The 23,811-nt window shown below is 40.1% G+C and overlaps 2 protein-coding genes across 3 annotated transcripts; both read left to right on the forward strand.

Annotated features, from left to right (window-relative positions):
* The first annotated feature begins 500 nt into the window (after nt 1-500).
* On the forward strand, nt 501-8,105 carry dtx3 (deltex E3 ubiquitin ligase 3). 2 transcript variants are annotated; one of them, XM_055049744.1, is made up of 6 exons: nt 501-792; nt 976-1,043; nt 1,200-1,240; nt 3,039-3,838; nt 5,874-6,091; nt 6,257-8,105. In XM_055049744.1, the coding sequence occupies exons 3-6, from the start codon at nt 1,228-1,230 to the stop codon at nt 6,330-6,332; spliced, it is 1,107 nt and encodes a 368-aa protein (XP_054905719.1). In that variant the 5' UTR covers nt 501-792; nt 976-1,043; nt 1,200-1,227; the 3' UTR covers nt 6,333-8,105. The 2 variants fall into 2 exon arrangements, with proteins under 2 accessions (XP_054905719.1, XP_054905720.1); XM_055049745.1 differs by having other exon boundaries at nt 659-792; nt 976-1,048.
* A 1,369-nt stretch (nt 8,106-9,474) lies between these two features.
* LOC129372428 (probable E3 ubiquitin-protein ligase DTX3) lies at nt 9,475-17,109 on the forward strand. Its single transcript, XM_055049746.1, has 3 exons — nt 9,475-9,991; nt 11,494-11,711; nt 13,759-17,109. Exons 1-3 carry the CDS (start codon nt 9,689-9,691, stop codon nt 13,835-13,837), a joined length of 600 nt encoding a protein of 199 aa, XP_054905721.1. The 5' UTR covers nt 9,475-9,688; the 3' UTR covers nt 13,838-17,109.
* The last annotated feature ends 6,702 nt before the right edge of the window (nt 17,110-23,811 follow it).

Raw genomic sequence — 23,811 nt, forward strand, 5'->3', positions numbered from 1 at the left:
TTTAACACTTACACATGTCAGTGTTGGTTTCTTGTTGAAAAATATGTTTCTCTGCCTACATTTGACATCCTGTGATCACGTTTAGTTGTATTAATTTTATTCAATTTTATTTGCATACAACTATATATTTTTTTGTCTGTTCTGACTTCATAGCCTTAAGAAATCATAGAAATAGCCTTAAGAAATATTTCTTGACTCTCACTTTAGTAAATTTGGATGAGGAATAAACTAGATATTGTGCCTCAGTTTGGCTCCACTCAGTCCATTTCCACCGCATTTAATATTTCTGTTATGATGTCAATAGATAAAAACGGATGAAGGTAATTCCGGTATTGGAGTGGGTATTCCCTTAGAGTGGTAATAAAGGCAACATAGAACCACATAGACGGTTTAAACCACCGTTTACTGACCAATAATGTCACACCAATGACGAACTTCCTGGTTTTGTTTTGTATCCTTCTCCCTCCTCCTCCTCCTCCCTCTCTTCATTCCTCCTCCTCCTCCTCGTTCCGTGAAGGAAAGTCTATTTTGCGCCGCGCAGCTGACAAAAATGACGCGACAACGACTGGATGAAAACAGGTTGGAGTAAAAGAAAAAAAAAAAAAAAAAAAGAAAAGAAAAAAAAGGCAGAGTAAATTATCTGAGAGGACAGCGCAGGCTCGCGGCTCAACGTGGCCGAGGCTGATAAACGGACAGCGTCGGTGAATGTTTTCCTACTTTGTGTTGACGCCTGCAAGGACGTAAGGAGCGCAGACGAGGCCGAAAACGACAGGAAGGAGGTGTTGGATTCAAGTGGGTTTTCTATTTTTTTTTTTTTTTTGTATCTTAATCCGGGAAAACATTGGGATATCATGGCTTGACAACAGCAGGATCTTCACCGTCCTCCGCCGATAAGCTGCAGTGAGAAATAACGACCATCTCTCTCTCTCTCTCTCTTTTTTCTCTCTCTCTCTTCCTCTCCGTTTCCTTCCGCAGATGGAGCTCAGAGCTCTTTAATCCAGCCTCACAGCTCCCTGACAGGCAGTGGAGAACTACTCAGAGGGGTGAGGTGTGCAGAGAAGAAAGCGCTTTAGTGATTCATGTTGTGTTATGTTGCCACATCGCAGAATTCCCCGCTGCCAGCTGTCTATATATATATACAGATATATATGTGTGTGTGTTCCAGACCTTCAGTTTTTTTCTCTACTTCTGTTCAACAGGACGCTTTATTCGCACTTGGAGGAATTTATGGGATCACAAGGTAGGATTGTTGGGCCGATCATGGGTCTGTCCTCTTCGGATGATTCTCTGTCAGTGCATGCTTTCAGGGGTTTGTTTTTCTTCCTGTCCTCTGTCGCAGGCTTTAGTTCCATTTGTTTAGAGTCTGAACATCCCAGCATCAGCTCATGTGTTGCCATCAGCCTTTATGTTCCCCCGAAGCAAACACTTGTTCTTCAGGCATTTAGACTGTCACCACTTCGATGAGCCGCAGACAAATGTCCCCGAGTTTCGCACTTGTTTCCCTCCCAGTGTCAGCAGATTAAGCAGATATGAATGCAAAAAGGCCAGAAAACTCTTGGAGCGGTATTTGAGCTAAAGCTAAAGTAATCCCCCTAATACATCTATCAGTTTAAAGTGCAAATGACTGTGAGCAGGGCCCAAAGTTGAATGGGGCCCCAAGCAGAATTCAATTTTGTAACCTACTTGCAGATTTATCATTACTAAACAAATTAGAAATTAGGCTTGTTTGTCAGATTAAAACTGTCTTTTGAACATTTAAGGAGCTAGTGATGATGCTTTTCATTTAGCCAACATTTCTGTATTGAACTTTTGTATTGGCGCGTTGCAATATTTTAATCTTAATAGTGTTTTCACCAGCTGTACGCAAAACAAACATAATTAACAGAAATTGAGGCTTGGAAACAGTTTATAGGACTGTAATTAGGTTTTACTGACCCCCGCCCCGCCAGGCTAAGTATCATTTGTAATTTCATTTGAAGTAGGTTGTTTTACGTACCCGTCACAGTGGTAGCACAGAAAGTTCAAGCTCAGTGTACAGTTGAGGCATTGGCTTCCACGTGCTCAATGCAAACCTCTAAAAGCGCTATTATAAAGGCTAACGTATAATTGTGCTTTTAAAAGACTGTGCAGTGTGACTGATGTGAGCGCATATATTTTGTAATCAAAGAATGATGGGCAGTGTGGGTGTTTACGTCTCACTCTTGTTCATGCAGTAGGTATTCTGGGATGCCCATGAATTTCTCTTATATTAGTTTTGCATGTTGCCACCATTGCATAACCGGTTTTAAGATCCACTGGCTGATTACCTGGTTAAGATTTAACTAGAGTGCAAAAATAGATATTTATTCTAATAGCATTTCTTGTGTTTACTATTATTGAAGATTTTGTAGTTCATGTAGTTTTGTAGCTCGTTTTCATTTTGCCACATGTCAAGATCATGGATCAGAGAGCCTGTTGAGGCAGAATGTATTGATAAAACTACCCATCAACAAACTGTTGAAAGGATTATTAAATCGCTGTCTCTGAATTTAAGGAGTACGTCTTAAAATGTTAATACTGAACATCTTTTCACATTGACGTAATTATACAGATATAAAGTGCTTCGATTGGCACAGGGGCCATAGTTGTGCAATAGTTGGATAAAATAACTTTTAACTGATGTATAGATTTAATAGAAGATCTATACATCAGGAATAGAGGCTTGAAAAGATGTTTATTGCATAATATGAGCGGAAATTCAGGTGTAGTTTATATTCAGCTGGTGAAAGCTTGTAAACTAAAAGCTTCAAAAATGCTAACACAAATTTTTTTTGTCACAAATGTTCAACAAAAAAGTCTGGAATCAATGTTTTGTCTCTTAAGTGATTAGAATAGATACCAGTTAAATAACTTGTAGCAGCCCCTGTGTTTCAGCAACATTCCTCGTTGTAGAACGTTCACCTTAAGAAGCAGCTTACTTCATTTATCCCTTAAACCGGCTGAGGTCAAGTGAATAAGTTTTATAAGCCGTAATGACTTTTATGTGCTCCTCTGTGCAGTTTCCTCTGATGAGATGAGTGTGCGTGCTGGCCAGGGCAGTGATGAGGTGCTAGTTTCTCAGGCAGTTTGGGATTACCTGGCTGCAGCTGGGCGGCCCTGGCTCATTGACTTCCAGCACAAGCAGGGGATGAGCGCCGGCATAATCAGGCGAGGAGAGAGGGGGGGCTGCTGTGCTGTGCGGCTCCAGCCGGTGGAAGGCCCGAGGAGCACCAGATCCGGGGTGATGGATGGACCGATCTCTAGCGAGACGCGAAAAGCCTTCATTGACTTATGCCGATGTGCCCGCAAAGAGATGAGCAAACAGGAGGGAGGACCCAAGAGGAAGAGGGCTCTGCTGCCTTGCGTGGGGGTCCTGGAGCAGAATGGAGAAGGGAACCTCCAGGCTCCACCTTCCCTGCCGCGGCGCTCCCAGAGACAGCAGCAGAGGTTCAGGAAACCTGCTGATGAGGAGGTGTGTGCCATGCTCCACGAGGCCTCTCTGAGGAAAGACATGGACTCTGGCATTGGTTCCCGCAGTGAGGCCGAGGACAGTGGCATTTGCTCAATTTGCATGGGGGACATAGTGGAGAGGACCACCCTGGAGAAATGCGGCCATTCGTTCTGCCGCTCATGCCTGGAGCGAGCCTTTAAGGTCAAGCAAGCTTGCCCCGTGTGCAGACTGGTTTATGGCCAGCTGGTTGGGAACCAGCCTGCCAATGGTTCAATGATGGTGGAGCGGGACCCTGATATGGAGCTTCCTGGCCATGAGGGCTACGGATGTATCTGCATCATCTACAGCTTCCCTCCTGGAGTACAGACAGTAAGTACCGTCAGGTGCGGACATAGACTCTGAGCAATGCAACTTAATCAAAAGCCTAACACACAACCTTCCTCTCTTGTCTAGTTATTTTTTCCCCATTTTTTTAGGTGTATGAAATTAGGCTGAATATCTATGCACTCCACACTTTTCAGATTTTTTTTTATCTGTAAAAAATAGAGCAAAATAAGACTCATTCTTTTCATTCTCTTCACAATTATGCATTTTATTTTTGGTTTTTGTCTAGCATTTAAAATCCCAACAATATAGACTTTGTGGTTGCAATGTGACAAAATTCAAAAGAGCTCATCTTGGCAGGATACCATGCATTAATGTTCTGTTGAGTTAGATCTAAGTCTAGTATCTTCAAACATTAGGCAGAGAATCAGTAATTCAAAGTTACAGTCCTCAGTCTTATTGTATCACCTTATGAATAGAAAGAGCTGAAATGACTGAAGATTGCAAACGCAAAAAAATTTGCACTTACAGCCTTAACATTGTCTACAGTGCTGCTGAAAATTAATTTTCCGTACATTTTATTTTTGTTTAAAACAAAAACAAAGTTGTATTTGTGCTCCGTTCGTTTCATTTTCTCTGACATGACCATGAAACACTGTCAGAAACTAAACACCGCGTTTTTCCCTTTACGTCAGTTTCTTCTCACATAATTGATCTAAAGCCAGATAGCATCTAATGACCTAGACAGCATTGTTCCCACACTCAAAAATCTGCTTTTCATTTACAGGAAGTCAAACAGGTTTTAAGCTTTCCCTTTCGAGATAATATCTGAAGTTTTACGTCGACATGTAAATGTGACTGACGCTCACCGTGATCCTCGCCTTGTGAATCACCACTGAGGAAGTGTAAAACCCCCATGTTGTGTAACATTTATGGTTAAGTGAATTAACTTAAAACTACAAATGAGATTTTGAATAGGCTTGGAAAGTGACAACAAAGTAATCAGCCACTTGCACATCTTAATTTTGTGTTAATCCCCTGACTATGAGTTTCACTTTAAGAAGCACTTATGCACATCACATGTACTTTTATCATCATTCTGCCGATCAGTTCTCAGATTGACATTGATAGATCAAACGGCTTGCAAATGCAGTGTTTGAATTGCTACTGCTGCTGACTTTATTTTGTATCGTAGCGTTACCTCTCACTCATTTCTTCTCTCCTTTCATCTTCTGGCTATTATGGCACTCAAAATTACTTTCACATTTTTTGCACTTTGATACAACAAACATCAGACTATGCTGTTAGAAATGTATGTGATAAACCAAAGGAAAGTGGTTTATCCTCCTTTTATTCTGATTTGTCCAAATTACATTCTTCAAATGTAGGCTTCAGGGGCTAGTTTTCTGTAACTTTGTGATGCGTCTCTGTTCCAACTCACCTGAATCAAAGGGCTGAATCACCTCCTCACAGTGATTCAGCGATTCAAGTTTTCCACAGCCCTACTAATGGCCTCATTATCCGAGTCAGGGGTGTTGAAGCAGAGACGCGTCTGAAGGTTGCAGGACACTGACCCTTGAGGCCTGCATTTGAAGATCCCTAATCTAAATAAAGATCTGTGAAGCACATGTTTGTTGAGCAGAAATCACCTATTTAATACATAACTAAATCCCGATAGCAGTACAGAATGTTTAGTGAATCACCAACACCTAAATGCATAAATTTAGTTCAAAGGGTATGAATACTTTTGCCACACCAGGGCGTTCGCTATTTCATGTTGATCCCTTTAAGCTCATCATTGAGGCTTACAGCTCACGGGTAGACCTTTGATTAAAATGGTGACTTAAGATGATTTCAAACATTTTACTCCGGTGACCGTCTCTTTAAGGCCTGACCGTTTAAAAGATGGATTGTTTTGCATTCGATTCATAAAATGACTTATTCCATAACAAATGTTCAGCTTTTATTTGACGCTTGCTGCTTCGTTGGCATTTTTTAAACGATACACGAGGATGTGAAGGGAAAACACCCCGGACTGATGGTGCAGTTTCACACAGTTTCTGGTTCATTTCACCCACAGCTCGATCACCCAAACCCTGGCGTTCGATACCCAGGAACAGATCGCGTGGCCTACCTCCCTGACAGCCCAGAAGGGAACCGCGTGCTGGGCCTGCTGCGTCGAGCCTTCGAACAGCGCCTTATCTTCACCATTGGAACCTCCATGACTACGGGCCTGCAAAATGTCATCACCTGGAATGACATTCACCACAAGACATCCATATTCGGCGGGCCACCCTGGTACGTATCGGTTGTCTGGGTTTTGGAGAATCCTTAGCAAGGGAGTTCAGTCTATAAAGAAAGGCTTCGGTGGACATGGACAGATTAAAATGCAGTTTCATGGTACTTTTTGTTGCCAGTTGAGCAAACAAAGAAACTTTAGCCACTTTTCCTTTCTTTTTGCAGCTTTGGCTACCCAGACCCCACATACTTGGTGCGCGTGACAGAGGAGCTCAGAGAAAAAGGCATCACCATGAACTGACCACATGAGACCTCCAGGACTTTGTTGGACTTTTCCTTGGACATGTCCTCACTGTGGACCAAGCTGCAGGATTTGCTCTGAGACTGCCTGATGCCTAAAAGTTAGCTGAAGATTAAAACCACAAAACGGAACAAAAAGAAAATCACCTCATCAGACACACGTCTATTGCTGCAGAAGAATCCGTATCTCCTCCACTGCTGTTCTACTTTGGTTATTTTTCTCGAGCGTTCAAGTGATTCAGTGCTACACGTGGAAGAGGATACTCTTAAATGCAGTGCAAATCCTCAAACCCTCACTGCTAACACCAGGCCTAATTTATGATGCACTTATTTAGGAGCTTGTCAGAATAAATGTTCCAAGATGTTAGATCATTTAAGTTACATTCTATTAATGTTCATTTCCCTCCTTTGGGAGTACTCTTAAGTCTTAAAAGCACATGTTTGGTTGTGTCTCACTGAAATGTTTGTTGAACACGTTTTGATTGTTATTAAGTATCTGTTGTAATGATTGTACTTGGTTCTTACAGCAGAAGAGCACTGCTTTTAGCAACAATTTACAGTTCTGATGTTATTGCAATCTTAAGCACTCACAGGCACTTTGGTAACTATTATTTTTGTTTTGGTGAAGTAGAAGTAATGGAAATCTGCGTCCTCTGGATGCTCAAAGCAAACAGGTTTATGCAGCCATTAGCTATTAGCTGGCAACACGTTCACGTCAGCTGCTTAGAAAATGCTACGCGTGACCTTTATCTCGGGATGTACTTTGATTTTTAAAATAGGAGGAATGTTTAATGATGTCTCATGGCAGCACCTTTCAGCAAGTGTTGGAAGTTCCCACTGTGTTTTTTCCAGTTGTCACTCCTGTTCTTTCCAAGATGTCTCCCAGGGGTTCGGCCCATTACCTCACTTTGATAGGAACACACTGGTCCGAATTAGCAGATTTATGACGATGTCAACTTTGAAGGGCATATAGATCACTTGAACCAAATCAGAGGCACAAAATCTCTTTAAATATCTATGCTTCAGTTCCTTTCAGACTAGGAAATTTGCCTATTGAATCGTTTTATTCGAAATGCGCTAACTGCTGTAAATCTATCAATGTGTAACCAACAATAGGAGAGTTTAGTGATTGATTTGATTAGAGGCGGGTCACTGATCTCATTTTCTTGTGCCTTCCTTATATTCATTTTTGATTAAATAATCAGCCATGACGACTTTGGTGAATGTTGAGGATTTTGAGTGCTTTTGCAGTGTTGTTTGAATAGAAACCTCCAGTGTCTATGAAGACAAATACTCCACAGGATTAAATGTAAAACCTAATCTGGTCCAAAAAATATCACCCCCCCTTCTGTCCAAAAACATTCATTTTAGAAATAGATCCCAGTCTTTCAGTGTGAATGTGCTTTGCAAATACAGCAGCTTTTTTGGTTTTGGTTGAAAATAATTCCTGATTTAAATAGTCATAATGGCTCATCAAATGCTTTTGTTATGTTCTTGCCCCCTTTGTATTTTAGTTAAGGGACCAATCGATACATTTTTGGGACACAGGATTGTAGTTAATCAAAGCTACTGTGCACACCTTTCTATGCATACTGAACCTGAAGAAGGGAAAAAAGAAGACGTGGATGGCTGGATTCCATATTTTGCAAATCGAATGTTAAGTCAAACAAAAATCTGTTCCGCTTTTATAATTGTGTTGATTTGTACTTTGTTGGTATTCAGAATGATGTGGCCACATTTTAATACTTGAATAAAAGTTCTGTTTGGGTTTGTCCACGATGTTCAATGAGGGTCCTGAATAAAAGGTATGTATGTTTTATGCTGCCGAGTCCCAAGTAACTGATGATGGCAAATATGGCGGCGGAGGTTATTACTTTCAACATTAAAGTCACAGAGGTATCATTACACATTTTTTCAGGTTTCTATGACCACAGGTTTCTGAGATATTTTCATATCTTGCATGTAAATTAGTAGTTTTACACACAAAATATTTAGTGTTTTATGACCAACATTGTTAGTGCTCTATCCTCAAGAAGTTGAGGCATAGAAAATGCAAAATTATTCCGGGAAGTCTTCCAACAAAATAACATAATAAAACACCCTTGCTGGATACTTTTATTTCTTTAATATAAACTTCTCATGACTAGAAGTGGTTTCACATTCAAGGTTTAAACATATTCTGTCAAATAAAAAGGCAGGTTCACATGTCAGATTTCAGCACAATATTTAAAGTTCCTACTAACTGGCAGACGTTTTAAAACATTTGGACATTAGTTTGGCAACATCTTCAAGGTCTTAGAAGCATTCATATGTTGGAGATTCACTGACTTGAACCAGGTGGGGAAGAAGGTTTTATTAAAAGTATCCAGCAAGGGTGTTTTGAAGTGACTTGTAGATTCAGTTATGATTTTTGCATCTTTAGTAAACATTAATCATAGCCCTTGGTAACAAATGGTAAAATTAAGGAAAACTTTATGGCAAAGTCATACTCTCTTTTTCTTTTTTCTTTTTTTTTTCAGTGTCTATTGACCTTTAATTATTAATTTCTGACTTTCTGTTTTTCAGGTCTAGAGTTATTGCTTAACTGGATGAAGGTTGAGCATGTCTGCAAGAAACACTTTGATCAGATCTGGTGCAGAAGACGGGATGAATGTGTGGACCAGAATCTCCCCCACACAGTGTTAATGATGATGCAAATAGCTAAAGATAGCGGGGAATCTGTGATGCTGTGGGCCCGTTTGTTTTCCAAAGAATCAGAGTATCTTATATTAGAGAACATGGTATTACATTTGAACTATCAGGCGACTTTGAATGAAATGGGGTGATGTTTTAACAGGTCAATAATAACACCTAAGTGCTGTCCTGTTGGTAGGATGAAGTTCATAAAGTGGAGGGAAGTAGTTACTTGTTAAAGAGCTCAGCTTTTCACATGCATATTCTTTAAGAATGAAACCTTGTTAAAAGAATGTAGTTTATTCAGGTTACAAAAACAGAAGTAAAAGCAAACGCACAATGAAGCTGATGTCAAAAGCACCAGCTTCATTCTGCTGATTTACAAAAGTGTAAATCTGAAGTACAAAGCGAACGATTTAAATGTCAACAGAAAGCAGGCGTTACTTTACCTTTCATTGCAACTGTTAAAACATAACATGGGCGGGAGAAATAATAATAATAAAAAAACGACATGCAACCAATCAGAGATGAGTTGCTTACCACTTCCTGGCACGAGGGCGGCTTGTCATCCAGTAGACTTGAACTAGACGCCCTTTTCCCTTCGTCACAGCTCAGAAGTATCCCACCCCCAAGGAGTCAGACCCGGAGAGGAAGCTGCTGAATGTCTGACTCTCAGTGGAAACCATGGAAAACCCGGCAAACAACAGCAGCAAGCGCGCCGACAGCACGGGAGACTGCGCCATCTGCCTGGAGGGGATTCAGCGGAGGAAAACGCTCAAGTGTCGGCACTCTTTCTGCTCGGAGTGCATCGACTCAGTTTTCAGACTGAAGCCCGCATGTCCGATATGCAACACTTTCCACGGAGTGTACACGGGGACCCAGCCGCCGGGCACGATGACGGTGACCCGCAGCTTTGTGAAGCTGCCGGGCTTCGAGAACTGCGGCTCGATCGTCATCCAGTACAGCTTCCCAGGGGGGATACAAGGGGTGAGTCTGGCAACTTCCTCACGCTGCTGCAGCTGCTGCTCTGTTGGTAATTGTTTGGAACATAAGTTATCAACAGGGGGCGCTGTGTTTCCTTCTCTAATCACAGTGGGGAAGTTCCTTTTAAGGCATCCGAGTAAACGCTTCGGATTGACGTCATTACGTTGTTGAAAACAGTGCGGACGTAATGATATGAGAAGAACCGTCCTTTCTGCTTGATTTAACATCCACACAGCGATTAATAATTGACAGTGAAAGCTGATAAATAAGTGGACGCACCATTAGTTGTTGAAACCATTTTACAACTGTATACCTTTGGGATAAAGTTGGAGAGCAACCATGTCAAATGTATTGTTTACTGATGTGCATAATGTGTTATGGCAACCCATAAAGCATGTGCTTTATACACGGCAACAGAGGACGTCAACATGATAACAAGACTGTGGAAAAAGCAGTTTTTTCTCAAAGTACCTGTATTCATGCAGACTGAGCATTTACCTTTACCAGGTCATGTTTTGAGCTCTTGAGCTTGTTTCAAGCATTTTCCAGCCAGGTAATATTAATCAATGCAAAACAGGAAACTCTGGAGCCGAATTGCTCAACTTTCTGCATATTAAAGCTGTTAGCAAGAGGAACGATTCAAGTATTCCTCATGTAAAGGCCAGTGCTGTACACTGTGAAACATAGATGAACTTCAAGCACTCTGGCAGCACACCAGGAGAAACTGGGATCAATGTGGCTACATTTGCTCAGGACTATTTAGGCAGATGACTCAGTCGACTGCACCAGACATGGAACCTGAAACTGGACAATGTGAAAGGTACCAGCACATCAACTCTGCACCAAGATGCAAGGCAGTGATTAACAACAAATATTGTTATTGTTCAAAAAACATAAGATTCCTTCTGATCTTTTGAAATACTATTTATTATAAATAGTAACTGCACTTAGCAAGAATTGTGCAGTTGATGAATTTTTCAGAAATGTGATAATTGTTTTTGTCATTGTTGGTAAATAGATTATGAAACAAAAATTCAACACAAAAGTTTAAATCTGATTTATACTTCGTGGCAGTTTGTTACTAGAAAACCCCCCCGCTAATCTCTTAACACCAAATTAATGACAAGTAATATTGTTTATAAAATATAATCTCTTCTGAAATACTACTTATCTGCTTAGACAGAGGAAATTTATAGTTGGTAAATTTTGCAAAAGTAAAAATCAGATGTTTACTTCGTGGCTTGTAGTTACAAGAAAACGCACTCATCTCTTAGCAACAAATGAACAACAATTATTGTTATTGTTCACAATTGCAAGGCATTTCAATGCTCTGCTTTGACAGGCCCCAATAATGCTAGTCACTAATTAATTTAATTGGAGAGAACATCAAGACAATCAGGGCTCAGAAACTTATAGATATGCAAAATAAATGTTTATTTTTTTTTGTATTTTTATGATGAAACGTTTTGGTGCTCTGCTAAAAAGATTTTTTGTCTTTATTCCAGGCTGAGCACCCAAATCCTGGCGTGAGGTACAGCAGCACCTCTCGTACTGCCTACCTGCCAGATTGTGCAGAGGGTCAGAAGGTCTTGAAGCTGCTCAGGAAAGCATTCGACCGAAGACTTACTTTTACCGTCGGACGGTCGGCCACCACAGGCCTCAACAATGTCATTACCTGGAACGACATTCACCACAAGACCAGCATAAATGGCGGTCCAGAGAGGTAGGTGATCCATTTTGTGAATGACATCTGAAACAATCCCATTATGAAATGATCATATGAGAATTGCATTAAATTTAAAAAAAGAAAGAAAAAAAAATCTGCAAATCTGTATAAATAGAACTGTCTCTTGATATGAAAATCTATTTCCAAAGTCTGAAAGCTTCCTTTTTGCAGAAGTGTCATAAAGACTGTTCTTAGACTCTTCATAAGAGTCTTTTTGGCCAATGGACAATTGATAATCCAGCATTTAACAGAGTCAATAAACAACAACAAAGTAGTGGCAAAGAGCTTCTTAAAAAAGACAAGACTTGTTTCTAAAACATAGATGAAGGCCTGAAAATACCTATCTTGCTGTGCTGTTATTTTCTGTCGACAGAAGGTTAAAAACACTCAAATCAACTTGAGTCTTAAATTATAGATCTCTTGGGCCTCCAACTCTCATAAACCCTCATGTTCTGCTTTGCTTAGCAAGCTTGGTCCCACTTCAAGGTCTATTTTTATCTAACTGCTTATTTATTTATGTTGCTGCCTATTTTTTCAAACGTATTTCTATAGTTGTGTATCAAGCTTTGCACGGTCTGTTTGCGCACCACCCCAATCTTAGTTCCAGTTGATGTTTATCACATTGGCACCAGATTGCTTGACGTGACATTATTACCTGAACTGAAACGCTTGCTGTCATTATGGCTTTTCATCAAAACTGCTTCATAATTAAGGATACTGCTGCTAGTTAGATTTACACGATTTCTAGAATCACCAGGCACAAGGCCTGATGATGGAATAGCAGAGGCCTTGAACAGTTATTTTCTGCATTTGGTGCATTAGACATAGTTCTGACATTTTCAGTGAAAGCTTCTTATGGCCGGAATAAAATTCCCGAGAGCGTACGAATGTATGAGACTTTTAAAGTTAAACTAACTTAAAAGTATGGCTCTTAGATAATCAAATATGCAGGCACTGATTATGTGATTATTGTATTATTTGCATTGTAGTAAGCCTTTGTGCTATATTGCTTTTTATTCTTTTTAGCTGTGTAACTTTTAGATTAAAAAGTGTTTTTTATTTATGACAATAATAATAATAGTACATATTTTTTGGAAGAAACATGTCTGCGTTCCACGGTAATATGTTGTATTCATGTCGATTGTACTTGGAGGGACTAAAACTAGCCTCTATATATTTATTATGTGACATGCAATGTCCTTTTGGAAATAAATAAACCACAACAACTTCAAGGTCAGACATTCAGCTGTTGTGATGAAGCGCCGTGAAAGTCCAGCCAGTTCGTTTCAGAAAGAGTGAGCAGCTAAGGAATCGGGTTTTCACCACTGCAGAGCTAGCTCAGGGACGGCAGCAAGCAGGTGTGAGGTTTTGGCACGTGTATTTCTAATTATTCAAGGAAAACATTAAAAGCAACTTGACATTTTACAGGAAAAATAGCAAACTCTTCCATGAGACCTGCGTTATGCTAATATATGTAGGCCTGCTTCTTGTGCGAAGTGGTGGACTTACTTTTGAACTTCTATGAATAATAAAAAGCAACAAAACGTCCTGTAAGAGGAACTTTGCCCAACCAGTCCAGCAGCTGTTCAACGCTTTTCCCACCATGGCAGAGTGATTTATCTCAAAGAGCCTCAAGTGCATCAGGGATCAAAATGTTCGTACTTTGTTTACGTAGTTAAGAAGCTCTTTACATCTTCATTCTTATGAAAACCAACTCTCGATGCTTTGCATGAACATGATGTATTTTTCAATAAAATCGTTTAAGACCAGATTAACTTCCATGATAAAAAGTAAAGCAGTTAAGTTTGTGAAAAAATACTTTATTAATCCCAATGCTTGTCCTCCTCAACAAGAAAGCCGGGTTTTCCAGATACATCAGGTCATAGTTATTTGGGCTGTTTTATGGGCAACACTGGCTGCTAAAGAATAAAACAATAAAGTTCAGATTATTTATGTTGCATTAACTGTTGGATGGTTTTGCAGCAGCCCTGGAACTCACAAAACCAATGAGATCTCTTCCTTTGCTCATCTCTTTCTTTTACAGTTTTGGTTATCCGGATCCAGCGTACCTGTTCAGGGTTCAAGAGGAGCTTCGTCTTAAAGGTGTAACAGAGGATGACTGATTGTTCAAAAACAATTTTTAGACAGACTTAGTCCTGCTCTCAATAAAGTTCCCAGTTGCAAATCTGCACTTTTCAACAGTAATGTTCGCCACAGATACTTGAAGATGTGTTTTTTTTTTTTTTTTTGCGTATGACCTGGGCTAAATCGAGGGAGACGTTTAGCTTTTCCAAAGACTTTCTGCTTTATTCCTGTTATGTAGCTGATTGACTTTAAGCCAATAAGCAAGATGAGTTTGGTATTGATTTTATTTGTGTATACAGCAACATTCACAGTTTTTGCAGTCTTTGTAAAAAAGTGTGGAAAGTAGAAAAACTAAGTTAATCTTTTGTCACCTTATTCTGATCACACATTGAAAAACATCCTGTTTACCTCATTGAGTTCTAAGTGTTTCAAGCGTCACTCAGGATGTTGTGGAAAAGCGGCTTTCCTGGAACGTACGCCTTGGTGGAATGGCCTGTATCCATTGACTAGGAGAAATGGACCTGTGTTTATTTACCTATTTATTTATAACTCCAACAGAAAAATGTGGGTTAGATTTTGAACAATACAAAAAAGTAAAATTGTCATTCAAAAAAGCAAAAATACTCTTACGTGTTGAACATCATTTTTAGGTGAAGGTTGATTTTTTTTTTGTGGCTGAGATTAAAGATTAGTTTATTTAAAGAACTTTTACACATTTCTTTTTTTTTTCACCGGGGATGCTAAAAAAAATTAGAGACTGCTATGTTTGTAGCAATTTATTTGCACTGGATGGAAACAGAGTATGAATGAAAAGTGATTGTTTTCTAGGATGTATGGCAGAGTCAGATAAATTATCCTGTAAATTATTTTGTTGACAATCAGACCTGTTTATTGAAAAGGCTTAAAATATTTAGTAATTTTTATTCTTTTCCAGTTTTCTTCTTCAAAAAAAGTGTGAAAGCATGAAAACGTTTTTGGTGAAATTATATTTGAACATAACATTTCCCATAAAATATATTTATTTAAATTTACATTTTATTTTTAAAGAGGTGTACCAAAAATTACTAAAAATGACTGTGCCTGGCTAATGACTATAAAGTAAATTACATTGTTTTTTTTTTTTTGTTTTTTTTTTAAGTAGGATTAAAAAAATCCTACTTAAAAAACACAAAACCAGAAGTTTGTGTTTTTTATTTTTGCAGTAATACACCTTAACTGATTTTGTGCCTTATGCAATATCAGATAAGTTTGTGCCTTAAGAACAATGAGTGAAATATGTTTTTTAGTCCCTGACATCACCTTGCTTGTACACTAGATGGCGCTGCTCCCCTAGTTAAAGGACTGTTAAATTTCTGTTCCCAGCTTTCTCTCTCCCCTCAAAGTTTCCGACATAATGCGTTTGGGTCAGTTTTCACTGCAACAGTTAGAGAGGAGGTTGCTTTGTCTTTCACTAAAATATGATGTCATATTGTGGAGGAATGTGTACTGCTGTGTGGTGATGGCTGAAAAGCTGAAAGGGAAGTTGTTCTTTGTTAACTGTGTGAAGACCGACCAAATCAATGCTGGACCAAATATATCCTATTTAAAACTCGCTCCGAATGTTTTGGTCTTGCATTACAGTGCATGGCATACTGAGAAGATTTTTCACTTTGCACGTTTATATGGAATAGACCAGTGCAAACTAGCACATAATCCTGAAGTGGAAGGACAATGATTGAAAGTTTAGAACATTTTTTCCCCCCACAAAAACAAATTTGGATAGAATAGTATTGAAACCTCTGAGGCCTTCAAGTCAGCTGGATTGATATAGAAGGTTAATTTACACAACTATTGTGTAAACTATTGTTCCATAAATTTGCTATTCACAACTGTAAGTTTACACATTTACTATTGCGTAAATGCTTTCTGAAGTGACTTCGGATTTTGTTTGCTTTTATTTAGGGATATCAGAATGAATCCAGCCGAATGAAAATGCACACCGCACTTTGAAGATTTTATTCGGCATTTTTTCAACCCATCATTCATGATGCTCTCCTCCCTCACTCTAGTTTGTGTCTGTAATGTGACAAAATGTAAAAAAAAAAAGAAAAAAAACGTTCAAATTTGGATTTGGTCCAAAAATAGTCAGGAAGCACATTTAACTTTTATTTAGTTTGAAAGCGTGCACACGTGATGGAACAGAGTCAGATAGTGGCCTGTTTTCCACTCTGACGTCAGTGTCTGCGGGGCATTTCTGTGGCCTGTAGGATCTCAGGGCATCTGCTAACCTCTAATCAGAGTAGGACCCATCTGCCACCCCACCCTGTGTTGCCCCTCTTTCATCAGTAAAATTCATCCACATGTCCTCATCCGTCCATTCAGCAAATAAAAAACAAAAACAACAAGAGGTTGATTTGAATTGTTTGCGTTTTAAAGAGTTCTGCAGCATTTTGGTTCTCTAAAGTAGAAAGATCGCCTCATGATGCAACTTAATAATAATAATCCAAAAACCTAAACGCGAATAGTGAGGCAGGATTGTGTGTGATATAAAGCAGAATCTAGCGAAAGTAGCTCAAAGTAGAAGCATGTCTGAAATTACTTTCGCTTCTTTGAATCTAACCTACATTTACACATGAAATACTTCATGTGAATTTGTCTGGTTTGTTACTATACGAGGACGTCTCCCTGACATGATATTCTCTGGGGTTAAAGCAAAAATGCATTTTGTTTTTGCCAGGAATTCAAATTGAGAAAGGTTGATTTTTCTTGTTTTGCTTTTTATTTTATCGGATGATTATATTAGTGTGAAATTTTGTCTCGGATTTTCCTCCATATAGTCTTCTGCACGTAAGCTCCTTTCTGCAGAGCAACATCTTCCAAATGTATTCTGTATCCCCTATGTTTGTGAAAAACTGCAGAAGGGATTTTTTTCGGACGTTTTTTCAACTGTTTTGCTGCCTTAACAACCAGATATGTGGAGAACATTAAAATGTAACATTATGTAACATTAAAAACAAATTTTCCCTCCTGAGCGGTGGATCTGCAGGTCCTCCAGAGTTACCAAGGGCCTCTTAATCATCTTTTCATGACCAGATACTGGATGGAACAAGGCTCTTTCAGATGTTCAAAGCATTGGATTGTATTATAAAATTACACCTTGCTTCAAAGGTCCACACAGCAGCTTATGTTGCATATTATTGACACATATTATGTGTTTTTTTAATATTGTATTTTGTTTTTCTGCTTTAAAGCGTTTGCGAGTTAGTCTCTTTGTAAGGAGAATGTTTTAATCTCTGTGACTTACACTTGAATAAATAAAGACCATAATGACGATAAACCCTCGCATTTCTGCTGTGTTCATTGATCTTCAGAATGATGTTTGTTCACTAATGTTCTCTAAGCAACATCTAAGGCCTTCAGAAACGAGTTCATACTCTGTTGAAATGGACTCTATTTACCAACTGGGAGACTTCACTGGGTTTTATTTGCAACCTTAGAATCTTAGAATGGAAAATGTCACAACGCCAAGATATTTTATCAACTACTTTTGCTTACTTTCATAATATTGACATTAAACAGAACAACTCAAAAGCATACCACCCACGCAGGTTTGGCTAAATCTAAGAAGTGTTTACAAAGAATAACTGCACTTCTTTATAATAAGCCTAAACAATTACTTTTTTCAGGCTAAGAAAAGAAAAATAAATTGTCATAAAAAAATTCAGGAATTGTATCGATTTTTAAGATGAGGCAAGATCCCTTTTTGTTTTCGGAGTAACAATCAAGTTTTAATTGATTCTAACTTTAACTGAATCTAACTTTATGCAAAAGTTAGATTTTGCACGAAGGTAGAAATAAGTTGGTACCAATTTTAACTTTACCTTTAAAGTTAAAATAATTGTTTAACTTTAAAACTATATTTTATTTTTCTGTGGCTGGTGAGTAAAAAGTGTGGACACCACTGATTTAGGGGTGGTCCAGTAGAGGGGAGGGTAATTTGTAATTTGTTGAAAAATCTAAAACCACAACTCATTTTTGCAGTTATGCAAAACATTGTGTTGGTCCATCACAGAAAAATCCCAGCAACATAACCTGACGCCATATTGAAGGAAATTAGTGCAGAGGATTCCTCAGAAAATTAAAATAATTTTGTGCCCCTATGGACAGGTACTTTCCGTCGCCTTCATGCCATCTGGTCCATCTGGATGAGAGGGCAAAGAATGACAACAAGCTCCATAAATATGCACATAATTAATATTTTGCAGAGCGGTAAGGTTTCAAACATCCAGCAATGTAACTTCCCATGAAAAACCTCCCTCTAAATGTTAATAATCACATGAGCTCTCGGCATATGTGTTAATATGGGTGGCAGCTTCGTCCTCTGATGCTTTAGTTGCTTTTCATCGATTGTTGCTCTCTGCTGTTTTTTTCTGCAGCATCCTGCTGCTGCAGAGCAGTAAAAAATAGCACTGAGACTCTTGCATGCTTCTTGGTGCGACTAGACGTCTCCTGAGACGCTCCCTGGAAGCACAGAGATGCACGCGTACATCCATCAGATGAGAGGCACGCCACGTTTTCTGTGCTGCGGTTGATAAGAAAATCATTATGTGACGATGCAGAGCTGTTGTTCTCGCACTCTCTGTTCCGTGCTCCTTAATTAGAGGGTTTTTGGCTGTGAGGAGGGAGAGCCCTGGCACACCACTTTCCTCCCTCCCTCTTTTCTCGTCTGCCTACTCATCATGCTAAAGGTGCCCAACTACAGACAAACTACCTGCGAATCGTACGCTTTTTACTTTTTATTTCCTCTTTTCTGTAATGAGAATCAGCTCCAGCAGACGTAACCTACTTCTGCATGGCTTTAAAGGTGTCATATCTTCACCCAGCTTTTCTTTCTCCCCCTGTAATGTCAGAGTTGACAGAAAAAATATATATAAATGGTTTGAGGAATCCAAAAAATGTCTATGTGTGCACCACAAAGATGAAGTGATGAGACACGAGGCGGTGCTGGCGTGTAAGCCGAAACGCACAGGGGGTTGCTGAAGAGGCATGTGTCTCCATCCGCTCTCTTTGTGTGACAGAATGTCAGCCCACACCACTGACATGCTCATCCTCTGAGCCTCAGGCTGTTTGCTTAAGAACAGCAAAGTGAAGATGGGTGTGTGGGTGCTTGCTTGCGCTTCTGCCACTTTTTGTCTCCCTGCGCCTGTGCACGCACTGTGTACGGAGACGCAATACATGAACGTGCAAGTCTGTGTTTGTGTGTGGCGGCCAAGGATGAGTCTAGCGTTCTGCTCTCTGATTCACTGCCGGGGTTACGTGGTTTTTTTGCCTGCCTGATTTAGCCTAACAGACCCTCAGCTTTTCTTAGTAACGCTGGCAGATTTACTGACTTGCTTTCCTGACAGCACCCAGCAGCAGCAGAGACTCTATGCATCAAGGTTTTTGGGCCAGGCTGTTGCAGATTGAAGTCATGCACTTAAGTTGATGCTCATGAGCAAAAACCGCAGTTCCTGCATGACATCAAAACCACAACTCCAATAATAATTTTCTGTAAAAATGTGCTTTTCTTCTAACATCATGCAAAACCTGCTCTTCTGTAGTATGCAACGAGATTAATGATATCAGCTGCAGGCTTTGCCGGGTAACATTTTGTTGTCCTTCCTGTCTGCAGCTCGTCCATGGCCGTCCATTGTCAGAGACCGTCGCGTTAGAGCAATTAGCTTCGGCTGCCATGACAACTAGCATGACCTTTTATGCCGTTTTACAAACAGGAGTCTTCTTCACCGAGGCCTTTCTTTTCAACAACCACAACAACAGCTGTCTGTAGCACATCGGGGGACAATAAATGGGCTTTGTTGATGAAAGAAGCTCGTAGAAGCTTGCTGACATGTGCCTCTGTTAAGAGACTGCATCCATCACATTTCCTCCATTGGTAATAAAACAATGTGTATTTTACTAAACACGGGTTTAGTAAAATACACAAAGTTATTGTTTAGATTTTGACGGACGTTTGATCTGTTTTGCTTCTGGTTTTCCACTTAGTGGGATGCACATATTGAGGAGTTTTAATTTTTCTTTATGTTCTGAAACTCATTGAAGAAAGCCATCACGTACCACCTCATTTGTTGTCTCCTTTACAAATATTTTCATGATTGGTTTCTGGAAGTGAATGAACTTGTCGGTCTATGAATGTTACACTCTCTGTAAATTGTTTGTCCTTTTTAAAGATCCATTTTAACATAAAACTATTCCTGTACATCATGAATGTTGGACAGGATTTTAGAAGTGTGTGCCAGTCATTCATTGCGGATGCCTGTTTAGCCTTTCACTGCTTAAATGAATGAATTGCACGGCCAATTGAGACAAACTCTAAATATGGATGGCAGCAGCATCTGAGCAAGGATTTCATCACATTTGTGGGATGGTGTTGAGGGATTAAGAGAATTATTGTTAACCTGTTTGTTTATTTTAATTAAGCCGCCAGATTGTAACATCGTGATGTAGGCTTAAGCACAATCCTGTGCACAAGCTGCTCAGGATCCACAAATTGAACAGAAACGCTAAATATAGACCTGCTCAAGGAATGCTTTGTGTTCACACAACTGCTTATTTTGTGTTGAGATGCCAAAGTGTGGGCTGCTTCTGCCGCCTCAGTTCTTGGCCAAATAACCATGGGCCATGCAGTGGGGTTATCTAACAAAACAGGATATACTGTAACCCTCTTACACCACCATGCTGGGTCTTTGCAAATACCTCACAGACAATCAGGCAGTGAGCAGGGATTTTAAAATACGCTGAAAGTTAAGGTTGAAGAGATGAAATAAAAAGAAACCCTTATGGTAAGCAAAAGGGAGGCGCTTTACCTCCCTTGTGGTTCGAGGACGTGTGCTTGTCACACTTCCAGAGGGTCTCAGTGGGGGATCTGATGATTAGCAAATGAAAACAGCTGCACCTTATAGCAACAAACAGCTTACACAGCAGTGCAGACGGTGAATCATGACCGCAAAACAGAAAGCTTAATCACGTCAGATAAATATAGAAAGAGTTGTGACTGTTGTAGGCTCTGCTGTACAGTACGCTGCATAAATCAAGATGAGTCATAACACGCATATTGATACATACTGGATTTAGTAGAGCACAGGGGGAAGGAGTAAAATTAAGTTTGTTGCAGATATAGGACACGAAGCACACACACAACCCTGCCCCTCTCTCACCTCCTGACACACACTGAGGCCTTTTCTGAAACTGTGCAACTCTCACAAGGACAATACCGGTGCTTAGAAGATGCTTAGGCTCTTAATTTAACCTAAACATAGCAAAATGAAATGAAAACACAGCACTGTAGTCAAACGAGATGAAAACATTGTCACCTCCTAGTTGTTCTTTCTGACAATGCAGACCATGTCACGAATTAGAAGGGATTGCGATAGAGTCGGTGTTTGAAGAGCGGGAGACTGATTCCTGCCACAGAGACGACGCTGAGCCTTTTACAGTCAACATATCAAGGCAGGAAGGACGGCAAACTAGGAGAGAACACATATTTACTTTTCCTGAAAAGCAGCACCATTTCCCAACTGCTCAGAATCAAAAGCTCAGGAATATGTGAGCCAAATGGAGGGGGAAGAAGAAGAGACAGAGGAGAAGACGAAGCACATAGATTTTCAGAGAGAGAGGGGGGAAGCAGGCAGATGGCAGATGAAAATTCGCTACAGGAATATCTTTGCAGCTGATGTGTTGCGTAGTAACACACTGCTTTCCGCCATGCAGAAAACACATTCATTAGGCCGCGTTCCTTTATTTTCAAGGCAGGCGTTCTCATCAAAAACAGAAACTAATGGAGGAGGGAAGGTCAGAGTAAGGCAGCGGAGAACAATGAGTTCTGTGGCATGTTTGAAATATTCCGTCCACCTCCGTCTCTCGCAACAAGAGATCTCATACAAACTCACCTGCTGTGTTGTTGTTAATGCATGCTTGCTCTGTCTTTATTAAATTCGGTCTGTTGCTCTTGTAAAGTCTTGTAAGATGTTATTTGCTGTCAGCTTGCGCTGTATAAATAAACTGAATTACATTTTAATTGAACTGATCATCACTTTTATAGCTGGCTTAAATAGCAGTTGAAATGAGTTTTATGACGTTTTCTCCTGTAATGGCTCTATCCGTCATCAAACTGTGTATGGTTGCTGGCCACCAGGTACCAAAGTATCCTTGACAATTCAAACTGCTGCGTGACTTAGAGACTGCTAATCAAGCAAAAATATCACATTATTTATCATTTCTTTTTGGAGTTTTATACTAAAAGGGATATTGTTCTCTTCATTTTCACATTTTAATCTGAATTTCTTTTTTTTTTTTTTTTTTGCTTCTTTTGGAATAATGGCTTCTTCTCAGCTGGGAGAACCATGTTTTTAGTTTCAACTAAAAATATCATAGGCACACTCGCTAGTGCTGCCTGCCTCTTTTCTGCACTTGGGTCCTTCATCTTTACTGTTTATGAAAATGTCTCCAGAATGTAAGAATGATGCTCTAATTTGTCCATAAGACTAACCTCCTAATTGTGTTTCTGGTCTGAGACATAAAATTGCTGTTGTTTACGTCTTCGAAAGGTCTTAAAGGACAGCTATTTGTCTCAGAAATCCTTTGGTCATCTTCTCTTCACTGCATCTGGGATTCCTCCAACATCCTGCAGATACTGCCAGACAATAAATACTTTCCTCCAGTGCATGACTTATGCAATCTGCACTTGCATGCTCCATTTCTCCCCTCAGAGCCTGCACATGTGAGGGTGTCCTATCTCAAGCTAGTATTCTTGGAAATTTTTCAGCTCACTTGGTCATTAACAGTCAGCCTCATTACTCAGGCCAGTATTATCCCTCAGATTCAACGTGTTTCTGCAACACTTTAGTTTCCTTAAAGGTGCAGAAGGAAATGAACACATCAGTTCTCTCTTCATGTTTTCTAGTCAGATCTTAGTAAAATTCAGGGGAGACAGTGAGCCGGTGAAGAAGTTTTCAGATTTATGTGCTCTGTGTCTCTCCCAGACCTCAGGAACTCCTCATCCATCTTTTTGCCCTACCCGCCTCTATGGCACCCTTTCAAGTAAGAGCAGAGGAATTAAAGCTTAGTGGGAGGGCTCTTTAGTCCCAGAATAAGCTGCACATATACATAAGTCTCTCTTGGACCACTGAAAGCACATAGTTTTGCCTGTAGCCATGGATGTTCCCTTAAGAGAAGTGGCGGAGATAAAAATGTGCATAGTGCAGCTTGGAGGAAAGGCTCGGCGTTCTTTTGTCCGCCTCCCATCCTTCGCTTGCTCTGATATTCCTCTGATAGCTGCAGGGAACTTTAGGGTAACACATGGACTCTCACAAAATGCACACACACCACTCTCTCGTGGACCCGCTCCCTTTTTTGAGGAATGGTCATTCCTGTTAATGGCTACTCTCTTTAAGTTATGCAATGAAACTTTCTGCCAAATTTGTACTTAAGGTTGTACTTTTGCAGCTGACCCTGGAAAACAAAGTAGAAATGCGGCGGTAAAACACGGCAGACACATTGTGGTGCAATTACAGGGTAATTATTACTGCTGTGCACTCAGTCTGCTGCGGCTGACCTAATCTGGCATTTTAATCAGGATGAAAGACACAGAGTTGAACCGAGCTCTGGTGCCGCTGAGGGGATGGCGCTTCCAACCACTGCATGGGATCTCTCATGTTATTTTGGCTTGTGCGGACACATGCTGGATGTGGCCTGTAGCCAGATCCACAGTGTGTGTGTGTGTGTGTGTGTGTGCGTGTGTGTGCGTGTGTGTGTGTGTGTGTGGGGGTGTGTGCGTGCGTGTGTGTGTGTGTGTGTGTGTGCGTGTGTGTGTGTGTGTGTGTGTGCGTGCGTGCGTGCGTGTGTGTGTGTGTGTGTGTGTGTGCGCGTGTACGTGTGTGTGTGTGTTTCGCGACATGAGTTGATGGCAAAAAAACAAAACATTTATTACTCAGAAATGTTATTTGAACTTAATGGACATTGGAATATTAATTTCTAC

Source organism: Poeciliopsis prolifica, unplaced genomic scaffold, assembly GCF_027474105.1.
Source record: "Poeciliopsis prolifica strain line A6 unplaced genomic scaffold, Auburn_PproV2 SCAFFOLD029, whole genome shotgun sequence".
Taxonomy (NCBI): domain Eukaryota; kingdom Metazoa; phylum Chordata; class Actinopteri; order Cyprinodontiformes; family Poeciliidae; genus Poeciliopsis; species Poeciliopsis prolifica.